At 41.9% G+C, this 13,202-nt stretch overlaps 1 protein-coding gene across 1 annotated transcript in view; it reads right to left on the bottom strand.

The window, feature by feature from the left end:
* Fras1 (Fraser extracellular matrix complex subunit 1) overlaps nt 1-13,202 on the bottom strand; it is a 415,397-nt gene that overhangs the window by 99,764 nt on the left and 302,431 nt on the right. Inside the window, exons 33-37 of the mRNA XM_031391220.1 lie at nt 11,225-11,339; nt 9,097-9,234; nt 6,315-6,347; nt 1,995-2,126; nt 855-980 (exon numbers count right to left, since the gene is read on the bottom strand). Coding sequence (XP_031247080.1) covers nt 855-980; nt 1,995-2,126; nt 6,315-6,347; nt 9,097-9,234; nt 11,225-11,339 — 544 coding nt within the window. The remainder of the gene's footprint in view (nt 1-854; nt 981-1,994; nt 2,127-6,314; nt 6,348-9,096; nt 9,235-11,224; nt 11,340-13,202) is intronic.

The following is a 13,202-nucleotide window of genomic DNA, read 5'->3' as shown; positions in this document are numbered from 1 at the left end:
CTTATCTAAAAAGAAGTCATTTCAGGGATTTGAGAAAGCACAGATTATGGAAGTGAGAATGTTTATTTTGACTTATAAGGGCTCACTATCTAAATAAAAATACCTAGATTTTCATTGTTTTCTGTGTGCTTTTCTATACTCCCTAAGCAGTCAATATATATTTAAAATTATTTTTAGATTTATTTTTATGTGTATGGATGTTTTGCCTGCACAAATAGATGTGTACCATGTGTGCATTTTGGTGAGTTCAGAAAAAGATATTGAATCTTCCAGAGTTTGAGTTATTGATGGCTGTGAGCCACCTGTGGGTGCTAGGAACTGAACATGGGTTCTCTGAAAGAGAAACAAGGGGTCTTAATGGCTGAGCCAACTATGTAGCCCCAATATGTAGTACTTATAACCCAGGAAAGCACAGTAGATACTATTTTTTTAAAAACTGGCTACACAGCCACACTGATACACAGTTTATATAGCAGTTTAAAGTATGTCTCCTTTTTTAATGGATGAAGAAACATAGAGCTAAAATTACCAGAGTCTCAGACAAATATTGTAAAAATTCACATATGAAATTAAGTGAACATATGTACCTCCATGAAGAGCCAAGCGAACTAGAAGCTCATTGGCCCATCTTCCCTGCAGCCTCCCTGGTTTTAGATCATGGCTGGGGCAGGTGGGGGCTGAAGGCACGTGGCAGAGGAAGAAGTCTAAAGTCTAGGCCGAAAATGTCTCTTCTCCTATTTAATCATCCAAACACATTTCAATTTTTTTCTGAGTCACATAAAACTAATAATAACTAATGTTAAAAGGAAAAAAGAAAATCCCCCAAGCGGGCCAGGTACAGAGAAAGCAGCTACCTGCAGCCATGGTCCCCGAGGACTTTGCTGTGTACTTCACAAGCACGCCATGCTGAGGAGGTTTCAGAAGCTGGAAGAAGAGCTCCTCCGGCAGTACCTGAGCATCTCTTACTACCAACTGCAGGCCTGCGGGAAGGAGCAAGAGAGGCTCACCATAGATCACACCACGGGCCAGCCACGCAGCGAGTAATCCATGATCACAGTGAGGATGAGAACAGGCCATTCAGCAGTTACAAGTAGGGTCTTTCAAAAGTTTCCTTCCAGGTAGGTAGCTCAGAGTTCAGAATATCCTTTCCTCCCATCCCGAAGGAGAACCAGCACACAAGGCCAGCCACGGGTCTGTCCTGACTAGTCTCTTTCAGAAATACCTATGAACTGGTCTTGCTTTTCATCGTATGCCCCTTATTTTCCTAAATCTACTGAGAGAGCTAGGTTTCATGATGGCTGCTCTGCCATCAAGGAAGCAATGCATAGCATAAAAATGACTTTTAATGTTGTCTATATGCTTGTTTATAATACTGCTTACAGATAATTTTTGGTTGAATTATAGAAATTAGACAATTAACTTCAGGACCAAATCTACATGTAGAAAACACATATGGATCTGCAGAGAACACCTAACCAAGAATCACAGTGTGTGCCTTTCACCAATAAAATATCCTTGATTTAAAAAAATCATAAATCTGTAAAGAATAACCATATTTAGAAATAAATAAAATCATGCACACGATGGGCAGCCATCACGCCTTGAGGCTTCTGAAGGTCGCAGTGGTCATTTCTGTTCCCCATCACTTTCTAAACAGAAACCAAGAGCAGTCACTGAAACCTGTTCTCTCAGTTCTCTCCTCAGCTCTGTTACTTTACATTGAAGCAAGGATAACAAATCAAATTCCTGGAGGCTGGGAAATAAATTCTGCTTAGCATTCCATCACAAGGCTGGTCTCTGACGGATCTATTTCCTCCTCTCCCGCTCTCAGGACTGCTTTTATTTGCATACGAGTAGGTAGGAGGATGGATATAGGTGGGAGCCCACACACTTCTAGAAGACTTTTGGGCAACCATCAAGAAGTTTCCACAGGAATGCAGCAGCAGTACAATCCAATTTCCAAGGCATGCTTCTTTCAGGCCCCCAGTTCTCACCTAAAGAGGTCCGGCCTCCAGGGCTAACTTGCAGCAGGGGAGCCTTGATCTGAAATACTGGTGGTTGCAGATCAGAGTGCAGCAAGTGAATGGTGAGGGCCATCTCTGGACTCATGTGCTGCCCATCAGAAACTGTCAAAAGTGAAGACAAAGACACAAACACACGTGAGAAAACTCTGCTAATTAAGGTTGAAGTCTACCCTTGACTGGACAGTCTTCTGCAGCCTCCATGCAATATGGAAGACTCCCTTTAATGGCAGGACTTCTTTTTTGACCTTGTCTGGGGAGTTCCAAAATCCTTTATGTGGAGAATGTCAAGTAGCCTTAGTTAGATTACAGGGTCAACTTCCTTTCTCCTGATAAGAACCCTTTCAGCTAGCACCTGGGATTCCTGAAATGCTTCCCCATGCTAATGAAGCATTTCCGTACCCTAAGCCCTCAGCCAATGACCTTTGTTGATCTTGGATATTTCTACCTGCCCCTTCCCATCCCTGAGAACTATATAATTCTTGACTCACCCCAGGTAAAGTTGATCTGCCTCCCTGCAGTTGATCCTGATGACAACATTCACTGGATATACTCACAAGGCTTCCAACAACTCCACCCTCACCCCCCATTCCTGTTCAGCATCTCTGATGTCTTTGCACTTGTGGATCAATATTGGTCAATGATCCCCAAGGACTGGGAGCAAACATACACACACACACACACACACACACACACACATACTCACACACCCACACACATACAAACATACACACACACACTCACAAACACACACTCACACACTCACACACACATACAAACATACACACACTCACATACACACATACCCACACACTTACACACACACATTCACACACACTCACACAAGATTGAACACATACATGCAAATACAAAATCAGCTTATAGTCTGGTCATTTTTAGCCTATTTCCACAAAGACTTAACACTTTGAAAGGATGTTTTAAAAACAGGGAAAAAAGTAACAATTAAGAGAAATTCTACCAAAACTTTTTTTTATGGATAAGACGTGAGAGTTCATAAAGACAGATGATTTGGAGAAGTGTTAGTGGGAAGTAATGTAAAATAAGCATTAGAAAAATAAGCAAAAAAGCTCCTGCACGATCTCATACTGCTCAGCCTGTGCTCTAACTCATTATATAGCCAGTGAGTGTAACTTTTGAAGTCCTTATTGTCTGGTCCTGTCTCAACTTCCCAATTATTTATAGTTACAAATATGTGTTCTGAGGGGCTGGAGAGATGGCTCAGTGGTTAAGAGCCACTCCTCCTCTTACAGACTCCTCTTACAGAGGTCCCCTGGGTTTAATTCCCAGCAGCCACATGATAGCTCACAACCATCTGTAATGGGATCTGATGCCCTCTTCTGGATTACATTAAGAAAGAGAACTCATACACATACATATATAAATATACATTCAAAAAGATATGTATTCTAAAGTGGTACCAGCAGACTTCTATTTATGGAAAGCTTCCTTGAATCAATTCTTCCTAACAGTATTCTAGAAATAATACTTTCTTTCAAGAACTCCTTTTTTAGGAGTGACTCTGTTCCGTATTTTTTCTAAGGACAGACAACATTTTTTGTCCAAGTGTTTTGCAGCATTTGTGTGTAAGTAAGCAGATCCATTTTTACCCTGTCCTTATATACATGACCACAAAGAGAAGATACCATAGACCATAAATAGAAGGCATCATAACAAAACAGCGACATTATACTTTATTTCCCTAGCCTATTTTCACCCAAGAGGATGCCCATCTTCTACAAGAGATAAAGGCAGAATTGTCCAACCCTTGACTTTTTTCCATAACTCAATACTCTTCTGCTCTTCCTAAAGCAGCTGTAGTGAGCCTAGGTGCAGTAGATGCTGGTCCATTGGTGTGAACTCCACCATGGCTACACAAAAAAAGGGCACTGCTGATGGCTTAGTTTCCAGAAACAGGTTTCTTTCACTTTCTCCTGGACTTGGCAGAAAAGTCAATGGGAATCTGACATCTTAAGCCACAGGAAGCATGGCTCAGGGATAATGATTTTACTAGGGTTGTTTTTAGGTCTGTCTTGGAGAAAGATAAGACAGTTCATGTCTGGTCACAGAGAAGGACCAAACAGCCCCTTGGAAGGACGGAGGACAAAATCAACATGAAAATAAAGGTTTTGTAGCTCTGGTCATTTTAATAAAGTGTCAAAATAATTGCCACTGTTCCTCTATGTACATTCAATCTCCTTCTGTTTGGATGATCTAAGATAGAGATTGGATGGCCCTTAATGTTGAAGGCTTGTGGATAAACATGCACTTTTCTGTTAATTTTAGTCAGTTCAGGACTACAATAGGAATCTCTGTGTTTATAAAAAGAAGTAATTGTACAACCACAGTTACATTTACTGTTGCATCCATTCGTTTTATTTTTAAGTAGAAAAAGCTCAGGGAGAGTTCAACATAGCAGAGGTCAGCAAAGGCCTAGCGCTGCGAGAGCTTTGGCCCAATCACACAGCTGTTCACTGTGAGCAAACACGCCCCGCCTCTCATGAGCCAGAAAGCTATCTACTAGTGAATATTGTATAATTAGAAATCATGCCACATGGTTGTAGTGTTTTGAAGGCAAATGCAAAAACTTGACAATAAAAATATTAAGAATTGCACATCTTCTCCCTCTTAAGGAGTTTCTCTGCTTTCTTTGGGAAATAGTCACACTACTTATTCCGGTTAAATGTTTCCTGGGGGCCCCATTTGCCTGATGTGTGTTCTTTGCCTAGAACTACTCTGCAGAGGGACTGTGCTGGTCACAAAGTCAGTCAAGTCAGGAACACTGTCTTCCCTTCTGAGCAGATGAAGCACAAGGTGCTGCTCACTGTTACTCTGCTGGCTAATGGCAGGGCTTGGGCTGCTCACTGACTTGGTTCATCATCTGTCCAGCTCCAAATTCTCTATCCCAAAAGTCCTTTCAAAGAGGTGGCTGCCTTCCTACTAGATTCCAAAAGCATTCCACCTAAAACATACATCCCCCAAACACACCCCACACGCATACACACATTCACACGTACGCATACACAAATCTTGGACTGAAAACAAGATAGTTTAAGATCAGCCCAAGACCCATCCTTTTAGCTTTATAAAAGCTCAAGGATCATTTAATTGCAGATTCTGGGAAAGTTAACTGTTGACTTCCCACCTCCTCAAGGCTTCTGGTTAAAAGGATGAGGTATGTTGATTCCCTTGCTTTCTGTGACCTAATCCTCTTATACCTCAGACCACGTAACTCTCCCATACTGCACGTCAGAAGCTCACATTAAACACTGTTCTGGCCTTTTCCAGTGGTAGGCAGGGCATGCAAGATCCTTAGCTTGAAAATCCTGAAAACAGCCCCCATCTTTAGAACATTCCTAGGTAATTCCTATGACAATGCTTATTGCAAACTGATTTTAACAAAGGAAACAACAGCCACTCATGGATACTGATGACATGAATCACCTGCAGGTCACTCACTTGAAATGAGTTCATGCAACCATGGTGCAACACTGAAGCATACTGCATGATGTTTCCCATCAAAGAGAAAAGAAATGCAGAGGAGTTTGAGTAGAAAAGTTTTTTTTTTTCTGTCCCACCAAGATTTCTTCCCACATGAAATATCACAGGATCAAAGGATGGTGATTCCAACAGAATGGCTAATCCCAGTTAAACAGCTGGCTTAAAAAGTCAGCTATCTTCATTCCAACCTGAGCAAGAGTTGCCTTTCTTTGTGTTACTTCTGTCTCTATTGCAGTATGAAGCAAACCTAGGATGCAGAGATTTCTAGAAGCATTTTCAGTTCATGCTCTGGGTCCACAAACTTTTTCCCCCAGAGTCATTTAATAAGTGATACCTCATATAACTAGTACAAATCAGCTGGGTGTAATACATGGATGCTTACATACCGACCACTGTACTGGAGACTGAACATATAGTACAATGATAATCTTCATTATGGATGAAGCATTTAGGTACAAAGGTATTAGGGACTGTTCCAAGAGCAGGCTGAACTCCAGGTTGTGGACCCCCAACATTTAAGATCACAACTGCTATTGTTTCTTTTCAGTAAATATTAGACAAGTTCCACTAGGGCTTAAATGGCATTAACATTTGACATTCTTAGTATGTTTTTTTTCTATGAATATAAAATTAAGCCATTGCTATTATGATTATTTTAGAACAAACATATTTTAAGAGAGAAGCCATATAACTTTTTTTAGGAATCAAAACAGAAGGATTGTAATGGAAGGACACACTCTGGTCTCTTAATAAGACTGAAATTAAAAACTTTACCTGTGAAGTAAAATTTCACTGATTCTGGAAGACCTGAAAGAGCAAGAAAATAAAGTCAGTGTTCTAAACATTTTGAGATTAGAAAAAGAAGGGGAAAGTATATACTATACAGCAGTGATTAGAGAAGTAAAAGATGTTTAAATCTAAAATGTCTGGCTTAAAGAGTGATCAGGAGGTCATGAAGTGTTGGATTTAATGATGCTAGTATTAATTTTAAATATAAAAAGGATATTCACACTGGAATAATTTGATGTCACAGCAGTTAGGGTGATTTGTAATACATTCATCTAGATCTTATTTTATCAGTACATAAAATCCTACAAACTGGTGAATGTGGGTAATGTATAACACTGACAGTGTTCAGTGGGGCAGGAGTGGAGAGGTCAGTCAGCTCCACTGTAGGATTGAGTGACATCTGGGACATTGATTTACACACTGGAACCATGAGAGATTTGTTTTGCGGCATTTGTCTCATAGATTAGACAGGACCTGTCTCTTCTGTTCTCTCCAAAGAGACTCATGGAATGAAGAAAGTGCAGCAGACTTCGAAATTACTTTAACTACTACTGACATGTTTTCTTTCCCTCTAATCCCAGGATAGTCCAAGTTTCCTGTAAAGTAGGTCTTATAAAGTAGGGGCTAGAGAACCGTGAATACTTCTATGGGCTATTAGTTAACCAGTTACTAAATACCACTGGTCCTCCTCTGAGAAGAGACACTTCCTGCCCTTAGGGATTTTCAATCTCATTGAGGAGTTAATCATTTTCTGGACAATTGAACATATACTACACAAGCACAAAGACCAGTTTATGTTTACCATAATCAAAAAGGAAACCCTACCATTATTTAACTAGTAGTCAATTTACTAAGAAAAACACCAGCTGCTTTGTTTGAATAAATTTACAATGTAAAAGTAATCCCACTATTTATAAAGTTACACAACAGATACTCCTTAAACATCATCAGAAATGGAATGCAAAGGCTTTTAGAGTCATTCCAAGGCACCGACTGTGGGGGCTGTGTGGACTGCTGGACTGAGGGACAAGAGAAGATACGGTAGACAGCATTCAGTATTCTGCTGCAGAGGAAGGGTGTGCACCAGCTTCAATAAATAACACAAATTCATCAGTTTGTTTCCTATTCCATCTTCGTTTTCAGGTTTAGTCTTGACTTCTTTTGTCCCCTACCTCCCACCATAATATTTTTATTAATTATTTGAAAATTCCTACTCAACCTTTCAAAAGAAAACTTTGGAAGTTGTCCTCTGTCCAGTCCTGGAGCTCAGGTGGGCAGATCACCTGCATCCTCCATGCGTACATGGACTCTACTGTGATGGTCCTGCTGACTACATTGAGACAACAGCTTGGCTCGGCTCACCAGGGGTCTGGAGCCAGCTAGGGATTAAGCCAGAACCGGGAGCCCAGTATTCATTATAGACTAAAACTTTGATCCGCCCTCCTGCCTGGAGTCCTCGCTTTGATATGCTCGATTCCTGTTCTCACCTATGTGCTAAAGACATGACTGTTTCGCCTCAAGTATAAATTTCCCGTTTCTCTAAGTAAAGATTACACCTTGATAGGCAATCTTCTTGGTGTGGTCTCTCTTTCTCTTAACTCGCTTATTTCCACAGAAACTCGACTTCCCCAGTTCGTGAATCACCCACGGTATGAAGTGAAACTGCGGGCCGGTTTCCTTCACTCTACCCTGAGAGACTGCACAGAGGACTCAGCTTCCTACTCTGGCATCCTTGTCAAGTCCACTCATGTCACTGTGGAAAAAGAGTCCTCCTGAAAACCAGTCCCTGTAGCTTCTAATGCCCACAGAGTTCTTCATGTTCTTAACATGTTATAAACCCAGATCTTTACAACCTTCTGAGAAGTATAAAGTCCAGCCTATCTCTCTTATCAGGCCCATCCCTGCCTACTCTGCTAGACACTGCACATCACAGCACTACCACAGCCTCTTTTGCAATCCCTAGGATGTTATATTTTCTTTTCCTCCAGGAATGTTCTCCCTGCATGCCCACATGCACCCTCAGCTGTGTTAGCCTCTGCCATCCCACTTTGTCAATAGCTCCATGCTCAGCCACTTCTTGAATCCTCAGTCCACCTCCGTTGTTCTGTTTAATTTTACCACTGAACCTTCCTTTTTCCTGAGTTCTCATCTCAGGCTGCAACTAGATATTTATTATTGTTAATATTTACCTGATAATCTCTACCCTTAGTCTTATAATCAGTCCACAAGCAGGGGTAATGGCTCATTCTGTTTTCCACTGTATCCCTGACTCCTCATCCAGAGACTGACACACAAGAGCCAATAAAAGTTGGCAGAAAGTATGTCTATATATATGAACTCATGAGAGAGAAAGAGAGAAAGAAAGAAAGAGAGAGGGAGAGGGAGAGGGAGAGGGAGAAAAAGAGAGAGAGAGAGGGAGAGGGAGAAGGAGAGAGAGGAGGAAGAAAGAGAGAGAGAAAGTGAGAGAGAGGGGAAGGGAGAGGGAGAGAGAGAGAGAGAGAGAGAGAGAGAGAGAGAGAGAGAGAGAGACAGACAGACAGACAGACAGACAGACAGACAGAGACAGATAGAGACAGAGACAGAGACAGATAGAGACAGAGACACAAATCTGAGCCCAAGCCAAAACAGGTTGATAGGTCCCAAGTTATTTTGAATAGGGAAAAGATTGTTGGTAAACTTTCTGTACTCAGGTTTTTGGGAAGAGATGGAAAGCAGCCATGAAGATTGAGAGATACTTGGTGCCTTAAAGCAGAGACAGAAGTATTACCAGCAAATGAGAAGGCCGTGATCTCCTGGAGGTGGGGAGGTGCTGCAGGAGGTCGATATAGGATCTGGCCTTGGTTTATATCTTCCTGAGTGAAATACCGGATGGGAGAGTGCGGCCGGTCTCTGTGCTCAATGATACCTGAGGAGGAAGAGATGGACATAAGTATGGACAGCAACTCTTAGATGATAGAAGGCCGGGCCCACCAAACTTCCCTTGCTTGTGAATGAGTAAGAGTCTTTATCAGCTTCTGAGCTGGTCCTACACTACTGCTGTGAAGTTACTCAAGAAATGGACAGATCTGCAGCCAGTAAAGTGCTTGCTATGCAAGCATGAGGACCTACCTTCAAATACCCATCACCCATGGCTGAGTACAACAACATACATCTATGTTATAATCCCAGTGTTGGGGAGAGAGAAATGGAAAGAACCCCTCAGGCTTGTTGGCTACCCAGCCTAGGTAATGTCCAGGTTCAGTGGGAAAAACTGCTCCACTAAGAAGGTAGACAGCAAGCGACACCTGATATCTACCTCTAGCCTTCACACGCACCTGTGTTGTGCACTCATGTACATGTACATATAATGGAGCACATGTATATAAATATGTACACACATATAGATGACAGATGGATAGATAGATAGATAGTAGATGGATAGATAGATAATGGATAGATGATGGACAGATAGATGATGGATGGATAGATAGTAGATAGATGATGGAGGGATAGGTAGATGATAGATGGATAGATAGATAGATAGGTAAATAATGGATAGATAGATGATGAATAGATAGATAGTAGATAGATAGTAGATAGATAATAGATAGATAATAGATAGATATAGATATAGATAAGAGCAAGAGAGCAAGAAAGAATGAAAGAGAGACAGAGAGACAGAGACCCAAATAGTTTTCATTGTGGTTCAGAGAACATAAAACTATGCATGGTAAGGTATAAATCACTGCTACTGATCACAGTACATGTGAATTTCTGTAAGTGAACTACATGCTGCTGTCACTTCCAACTGAGGTCCCTAAGACATGGGGCCAAAGTTATTTTCTGATGATGTGCTATGGAAATGCTTTCCTAGCCTTCCTTTTAATTTTAGAGCTCCTCCATTTCTGTGATGATGCTAGCAACAAAGGTATGGGTCCTGACTGTTCTACATCAGACCTAGGCTTATAGTTAGCACTCAGTCTACAATCAAGATTTTCATGGCTGCAGGTTAGTTTGCAGTTCAGAAACTTGTCAGGTATGGAACTATTCTGTGCTCATCTCTCCTGTCTTCTTTAGAATTTAGAAGGAGGCACATGAGGGTTTTGGTGTTGAACTAACTCACCTTGGAGATGGGCAGTCATTCTGCAGGAAGCAGCCTAGAGCAGCCTGAAAATTCACAGCCTGGGGGAGAGGGGGAACCCCTACATACAACTTAATGTCTTTTCATTTCCTTAGCTTTTATCAAAGGGCAATGAAGTTTGATTATTACACCCCTTTTCTTCTTGGGAATGTGGTAGTGAGAAGGCTTCCTGCTTCTGAGAGAGGCAGTCTCAGAGGCAGGAGCAGAGCTGCGGCTACTGAAGCCGGCCTTCCTATGACCTCTCATAGCACAGGCTTCTTAGCTAAGCCCAGCATTAAGAGAAGTAGAGGCTGGAGGCTGATGACAGGTGGCACTGGCCTCCGACTGTGGTCACAAGTTTCCATTTGAAAAGTTTTCCTATGGGAAGAGTGAGTTATCTAACTGGAGAAGGCACTGAGTCTGTGTGGCTCATCATCCTTTAGACTTTGACAGAAACTCTACTCAAAAACACTTGTTCATTTTGATCTGTTTGCCTGTCCAAACCTCTTCAGGGCCCCCTTTAGACAGTGCCTGTGTGTGTCTAGTTCTCTAAGTGGGCTGGAGGGGCCCATGATGACTCTGGTACAGCTCTGTCAGAGCCAAAGACAATATACAGCTCACTTCCTCTTCTTTGTAAACCAGAGGACACAAGCACGGAACATGAATATCAGCTTCTCCTTAACCCTCCATAAACATCGCTGTGTAAAGATGCAGGCCAAAGCCCAGAGGTTTTAGGACTGGTGCAGAATCACAAGGCAAGAGCATCACTCAGAAACCCCTTCACTGCATACCTTACCTTGATTTGGATGCAGAGGTACGGTGATGTTGTATATAATCTTTCCACTGGGACTCTCTGCCTTCATGAAGGATAAGGACTGGGGCTCAATGACACTTAGGCCATCTTCACGAGCCTGGATGGAATGAAGAAAGCAAGAAAAACCAAAAGCCTGATGATAACAAGAGCCAGAGGCAAAACTACATCTTATAAAGAAAACAAGACCAAATTTGCTCTGGGCTTTGGTATCAGTCTCATTTGTCAAGATCATCTCCAAAATTTAAATGAAGGATCTGGTCTCTCACACTGTGAGTGTGAGCAGCCCAGAAACATTTCAGGAGATCCAGGTCTGAGTAAGTGTCCTTCCTCTGACTCCTTCCTCCCTCACAGTCGTCAAATTTATGTCAGGGCATGCTGTTGGTGTCCCAATATAATTATAGCTTCCCCAGATGGAACCTGCAATAGAATACTTAAGGAAAATAAGGCACCATGGTTGGTCATTCACAGCTGGCTCTGCTCTACTAACTTCACAGGCTCAAGGTGAATCTGGCATCCATTGAGAGGGTGGAGCTGAGAGGTGGAAGTCTTAGCCCCATGAGGTTCTTCAGAGAACTCCCCTGTGCCCCAAGCCTCTATGGGAACTGTTTGGCATTTGCGCTTCAAAGGGCTAATGATGAGCCCAGCTCCAACATCAAAAGTGGCTACCCACTGACATTCAAAACATCTGCTTATTAAAGCACATGAACATCCCCTCTGTTATCTTCACTTCTACAGTACTGTTCAGAGGAACTAAATTCCCCCATTCTCTTCTACCTTTCAATGAACAAGGTGGAACAATGTTAACTGGACAGTGTATCTGCAGTTTCCTCCACCCAGAGAGTGTTTGCTCCGCTCATACTCACACCTCGGAACAGTGACAACACACAGAAGCCCAATGGGTCAGATTCTTATCTCCTGCATGATGGTGAGTTGAGGACAGCTGTCACAAAACCAGTGTCAACAAGTAAAAGGAACACTAGTGTGAGCCTGGGCCCGAGCTTGGGTCACAGAACAAAGCAGCCTGCCCACTGCAGACTCTTCTGAACTGACCTGAAGGTAGGGTAGAGTTTGACTCTGTCTCTCTCTGTCTCTCTCTGTCTCTCTCTCTCTGTCTCTCTCGCTCTCTTCTCTCTCTCTCTCTCTCTCTCTCTCTCTCTCTCTCTCTCTCTCTCTCTCTCTCTCTCTCTCTCTCTCTCTCTCTCTCTCTCTCGCCTTTAAAGCCCTGCTCCAGTCAGAAGGAATTTCTCCATTTAGAAGAGGATTAAGTGGGGCTCACTCCTGCTCATAGGAGGGTGTGGTATTCTTATTTTTAACCATAAAAAGCTGAGGGCTCCAGCTGCTCTGTAATTGTCCCAAAGGCATAGCTGTCCCAGGGAGAGGCAGCATCTACAGGTTAGGACAATCCCCTACAGTAAAGAATCACATTTCAGGCCCTCGCACAGGTCTGGAATGTAATGAGCAAGAAAATTAGAATTTCCAACAGCAGCTGGTCTCCCCCACCCTGTTATGCTAACATAAAACAAGTAAGGACAACAAATTAAAAATATATGCCCCATAAAGGATGCTTACAGACCATCTATGTAGGTACCAATAAATAGACAAAATGTACAACTTCAGCACCATGTTCAGCATGGGTTAGCTTCTTCCAATGTCAAAACCACTATAATCAAATATTCTCAAAGTGCCATGGAATATGTCTGAAAATTCATATGCTTCTATTTTGGAACTTAAAGAGTGCATCTCTTTACTGACAAAAATAGATATTATGTAGAAAATTAGAGGACTTAATTTTCTAAAGCAATATTAAGGCTGTGATACATCAAATTAGTCAATTTTAATTATTTGGAATATTCAATATTCATCAATTAAAGACACCAAGAAGTGGGAGATCAAATGGAAATAATTATAGAAGATATTTTTTATAACACCTGGCCAAAGATTAAGAATAATAGTTTTCATC

Source organism: Mastomys coucha, unplaced genomic scaffold, assembly GCF_008632895.1.
Source record: "Mastomys coucha isolate ucsf_1 unplaced genomic scaffold, UCSF_Mcou_1 pScaffold22, whole genome shotgun sequence".
Classification (NCBI taxonomy): Eukaryota; Metazoa; Chordata; class Mammalia; order Rodentia; family Muridae; genus Mastomys; species Mastomys coucha.
This window is presented reverse-complemented; position numbering and strand designations above follow the sequence as displayed.